This window comes from Petaurus breviceps, unplaced genomic scaffold (assembly GCF_028583685.1).
Source record: "Petaurus breviceps papuanus isolate PSGF00001 unplaced genomic scaffold, PetGlider_PUasm1.0 90994, whole genome shotgun sequence".
Lineage (NCBI taxonomy): Eukaryota > Metazoa > Chordata > Mammalia > Diprotodontia > Petauridae > Petaurus > Petaurus breviceps.
In genome coordinates this window covers 6,955,572-6,960,887 of record NW_027187393.1, presented here as the reverse complement: position 1 = coordinate 6,960,887, position 5,316 = coordinate 6,955,572, and the positions used below count along the sequence as shown (strand labels likewise).

The 5,316-nt window shown below is 51.3% G+C and overlaps 1 protein-coding gene across 1 annotated transcript in view; it reads left to right on the top strand.

Moving 5' to 3' along the window:
* The first annotated feature begins 1,605 nt into the window (after positions 1-1,605).
* FAM83C (family with sequence similarity 83 member C) overlaps positions 1,606-5,316 on the top strand; it is a 4,637-nt gene continuing 926 nt past the window's right edge. The window contains exons 1-4 of the mRNA XM_069077575.1: positions 1,606-2,320; positions 3,660-3,827; positions 4,412-4,536; positions 4,871-5,310. Of these exons, the coding sequence (XP_068933676.1) occupies positions 1,811-2,320; positions 3,660-3,827; positions 4,412-4,536; positions 4,871-5,310 (1,243 nt within the window). The 5' untranslated portion in view covers positions 1,606-1,810. The remainder of the gene's footprint in view (positions 2,321-3,659; positions 3,828-4,411; positions 4,537-4,870; positions 5,311-5,316) is intronic.

Genomic DNA, 5,316 nt, shown 5'->3' with positions numbered 1-5,316 from the left:
TCTTGAAGTCTTTTTTAGGGAGAAAAAAGGGAAGGGTAAGTTTCTGGAGTAGGTTGGGAGTTACTGAGGACATAGCATTTCTCTCTTCCACTCCTTGTGAGCCACTAGCCCCTTTGCTTTTGAACACCACCTACCTACATGCCCACCACCACTGTCACAGGCTGGGAAATCCTCTTTATCTCTAATCTAACCAGGGAAGCGATCACTGCAAATAAGTGATATAAGAGCAGAAATTCAAAGCCAGAAGGGACCTCAGAGGTCATCCAGTCTCACAAGCGTGGAGTAGGCCCAGAGAGTTTAAGTGACTTCCAAAGGTCACACAGGTAATGAGGGCAGAACCAGGAGTTGAGACCAAATGCTTTGATTCTCAATATGTCCCTATCTCTTCTATCACGAGACCAGGGCCCTTGTCAGAGATCTCTCCAGAGACATGCTGGGGATACATGAAGCACTGAAACCCAGATTAGGGTTTGTCCAGTTGTTTCAGCTGTGTCTGACTCTTTGTGACCCCGTTCAGGGTCTTTTTGGTAAAGATGTTGAATTGGTTGCCAGGTACACACATGCAACACCCACAGGTTTACCCACAGGTACATGCACATCCAGACGTGTTATTATTAGAACATACTCACACAATACTCCTCTAGGCTGACACTCAGATACACCTGTATATGTAGTTTTACACCAATACAGGTAGAAACAAGGTTTCCCATAGTACTACACATATACTCACTAGTGCACAAGCACTAGTACATACCCCCAAGTCACCTCAGCTTGACTCCTCCCTCTCCCTCCTCCAAAAGCTGAGATTGTGAGATAAGGGCCTAATGAAGCCCCAGCTATGTCAGCTGCCCCAACAGGCATCTCATTACCTCCCACAACGTCTGACTCTGTTTACTTAGCTCCCTGCCCACAACAACCCCCCAAACCCCCCCCCCCTCTGCCCAGTCAGGCTTGAGAGGCAACAGGTGCAAAGGAAAAACCCTGGGCAAAAATTCAGCAGACCTGGATTCTCTCACTGTGTGACTATGAATAGGTCTCTTTTCCTTCTGGGCTTCAGATCCTATGGCTGTGTACAATAGCTAGAATAACCCTATCAAGTTTTACCAGGATTTTGGCTCCATGAAAAGATCCTGATGTCCCCAAAGCCCCATTCTATCCTGTCTAGTCCCTGCCAAGGCCAGACCTATGCCTCTGTTCACTGCTTTCCACCTTCTTTGGGCCCTAGAAGTGAGCATCTTCTAAACTGGAGCAGAGTCTGGGTAGGGGAGCCCCCCCTCTAAAGGTAGACACAGTCTGAACCTGGCTAAGACTGAAAAATCCCCTACTGTGGTCCCCTTCCCAGCCCGAGAGAGAGAGAGAGAGAGAGAGAGAGAGAGAGAGAGAGAGAGAGAGAGAGAGAGAGAGAGAGAGAGAGAGAGAGCGCCCTGGGCATTAGGTGGGGTCATCTAAGTCACGAAATAGGGGACACAAGAAGTGCTCACAAGGAGGAACCACTGGCCCTAGACAATCCGCTCAGTGGGATTTGGGCGAGTCCTGACAGCAGTGGGTGAGGCTGATCTGACAGGTTCCCTGAAAGTGGCCTGGGGGCAATAAGGGCGGAGCCTGGCACAGACTTAGGGTGGCGGGATGGGCCTGGCTCCCCCAGAGTGAGGGTGAGGCCAAGGCTCTTGCCTCTTCACATCTTTCCCTGTGGTCATTCAGCAAGAGCAAGGAAGAATTGGTCATGGGGAGGCCAAAAGCCAAGGTTGGGGCCTTGGGGCTAAGGGTACAATTTGGATAGGTAGGGATTCAGGGAGTGGGTCTCAACATCATGTTTGGAGGCCCGGGAGCTCTTCGGGGCCGAGTAGAGGAACTCAAGCGGCCCTGGTGGAGAGAGGCCCTACCCCTGGTCCTGAAGCACAGTGAAGCTGCCCGGCTGGCTGCAGATGCCCTCCTGGAACATGGTGAGGCTGCCTATCTTCGAGTCATTGCTGAAGAGCGTGAGCTGCCCTTCCTTTCAGCCCTGGACCTTAACTACATGACCCAACATGCTCGTGGAGGCCCCGAGATTGGGGACAGTGGTGAGAGTGGAGATAAAGATGGCAAGGCAGGCCCCCAGACCTCTGGCACCACTGACCGGCTCAGCCTCATCTCTCAGGCCACCTCTGGCACCTACTTCCCAGCAGCAACAGATGCTGAACCACCTGCCTTGGACCTGGGCTGGCCTGAGGTGCCCCAGGCCACAGGCTTCAGCCCCACACAAGCTGTTGTCCACTTCCAGAGGGACAAGGCCAAGAACATCAAAGACTTACTACGCTTCCTCTTCAGCCAAGCCCGCACGGTATAAGACTGGATGGGTTTGGGTACTTGACTGATTGATAGGGCAGGGGACCAAGGGCTGAGGGCTGAGTGGGGTGGGGCTGTTTTGGGGAGGATTGAGCCAGGGATTGAGGGCAGGCAAGTTTTGGATCTGTGCTACAAATTCTATAAGACTCTTAGCTACCAGTCCAGGAAGTAAAGGGGGTGAGGTGGGGCTTCCTAGACAAGTGGGTTAGAGAACATTAGGGCTGTCAGGAATTGAGGAGAGCTTCTATCTGCTTCTCTACTCCCCCTCCCTCTTCCCCTCCCCCCCAACATATACATACTAGGACACTTAGACCTTCCACTGTCTTTTTCTGGTTCTGTTTCTCCTGGGGGAAGGGAGGACACTTGGGTTGACTGTCCTTCACTATTATTGTAACTCAGTGGTACAACTCTGGGGGAAGTGGGGCTCTCTGTAAAAGAAGCTTGGGGAACAAAGATCATTTGGATGACTAGGTTCATTGATGCTGGACAGTAGGTCAGGTTTGGCTCACTAACTAATGAATTGCCATTTCATGAGAGGGAAGGGCACGCTCAGAGATCAGAAGTCAGACCAGGACCTAGGAAGAGAGAGGCAAAACTTCTCCTGTCCCTCTGAGCCTTTCCTTCCCCCAATAGAGCTCTAGTCCTGGGGTCTTGGGTCCCTTCTTTCACCTTACCTTTCCTGGATGGGTTCCTTGTGCTTCCCTGGGGCATGGGTGGCCCCAATATAGCATCTAATAGGGTCATTAACTCTGTCCCAACTGCTTTGATCTTCAGCTCCTCCCTGGGCTTTCACTATTCAGAAACCAATCCCTAGCCTAGAATCTGTGGTTCTCCCCTGCTACATGCCCTGTCAGAGACAAAGTCAGAAGACATTGGTTCCAGTCCTAGTTCAGTCCTTAACTCATTGTGCAACCTTTCCAGCTGTGGGCTTCAGTCTTCCTATCTGTAAAATTAGACCATAAATTCATTTCTCTAGCCCTAGTGGAAGGGGAAGGAAGGATTAAGGAGCTGCTGTCCGAGAGGTCATCCACAGGTGCTCAGAAAATCCTTAATCCTGAGTGGGGAGACTGGGACTAGGGTCAGGATGAGTTAGAAAGAACACTTAGGCTTTGAGAACTGGAAGCATCCTTAGAGATCCAGGGGTCTCCCAGCTTCTTTCATGATCATATAGCATATCAAGTCCAACCCTCTAAAAATTATACAGATGTGAAAACTGTGGTTCAGAGGGAGAGAAAGACTTGCCTTAGGTTACACATTGAATGAGGGGCAGGGCTGGGTCCAGACTCCCAGTATCTCAGCTTCCATTGCTGGACCCTATTCCCGTCCCCCTACAGGTTGTGGCTGTGGTAATGGATGTGTTCACAGACATGGAGCTGCTCTGTGATTTGATGGAGGCTTCAGGACGCAGGGCTGTGCCTGTTTACCTGCTGCTGGCTCAGGACAACTTACACCACTTCCTGGAGATGTGCTACAAGATGGATCTCAATGGGGGCCACCTGCCGGTCAGTGGACAGGGTCAGAGATACCAGATTGGGATCAGTGGGGTGTTGGATCAGCAGGGCCAGGGTCAGGTCAAGGATAAGAAGGAACAGGGGACCCCACTTTTCAGTAGTAGCAGGGCTTAGCTGACCTAGAGATGAAGATCAGGGGACAAAAATTCCAAAGTTATTCAAGTTAGCACCATTTCCCCTCTGGATGTTTGCCCCAGCTATCTCCCCTACTTCAAATGTGCTCTCTCTTCACCTCTACCTTTCAGAATCCTTGTCCTCCTTCAAGGCTCACATCAAGAGCCACCTTCTTTTTCAGGCTTTCCCTGATCCCCCTAGTGCTCTAGCCCACCTCAGAGTTCTCTGATCTCTTTGACCCTCTTCATTCTCTACTGTATATTACATCTATTTCATTAATGTTTTAATCTCCTTGTATAAGCCCCTTAAGAGCATACCTTCCTTGCACATTGTAAGTGTTCAACAAATTTTTGTTGAAATGAAATTAATTAAATTGAGTGGGTCAGGGTCTAGGGTTGGCAGGAAAAGTCTTTGAGGCCAGAAAAGTGCCTCCTGACACTGCCTCTCCTCCTGAGTTCTAGAACATGCGTGTGCGGAGCATTTGTGGGGACACCTACTGCAGCAAGGCAGGACGACGCTTCACAGGGCAGGCACTAGAAAAATTTGTCATCATTGATTGTGAGCAGGTGGTGGCCGGGAGTTACAGGTATGATGGAAAGAATGAGGAATGAGGAGTGACCTGGGTGGTGGAAGAGGAAGCTGGGGGCCCACTTTTTGCCTATAAGATGATCTCTTCTGCATACTCATCAGATGGAGCTGTAAAAGTTTCAAGAACACTGATGGTCTAATCCCTATTCCCTAGGCAGGGAAAGGATGTGGCTAAGGTCACAGAGTCCATGGCAGAGTTGGGACTGGAGTAAAAGACTTCAGAGCCTGCGCACAATACCGCCTGCCCTGTGCTGTCCTCCTGACCAACCTGGGGCCCCTCTCACCAGCTCACCTTTGTATTGCTAAACTCTGCTTTCTCTGCCCCCTCCTAGCTTCACATGGCTCTGCAGCCAGGTTCACACCAGCCTTGTGCTGCAGCTTCGGGGTCGCATCGTTGAAGACTTCGACCGAGAGTTCCGATGCATGTTTGCTGAGTCTCAGGCTGTGGAGGGCTTCTCCAGTGGGGAGGAAGATGTCTTGGCTCCTCGGGCTCCCCGCCCACCCCCACCTGCCCTGCCTTTTGAGTCAGGCCTCCCTAGTTCACCATCTACCTCACCAATTGGCCCCAGCCTTGGCAGTGTCAAATGTTCTCCCCTTACAAGCTCTTCCTACTGTGGGCTGCCTGGAGGTGGTGTTGGCATTGGCTTCAATGGTCTTGTGGCTTCTGGTTCCCCTGGTCCTGGTCGACGCCAAGCCAGTGGCCCCTTTCCCTTACACCGGCGATTGTCAGACCCCAACCACAACCCAACCACAGCCTATCGACCCAGCCTAGGCACAC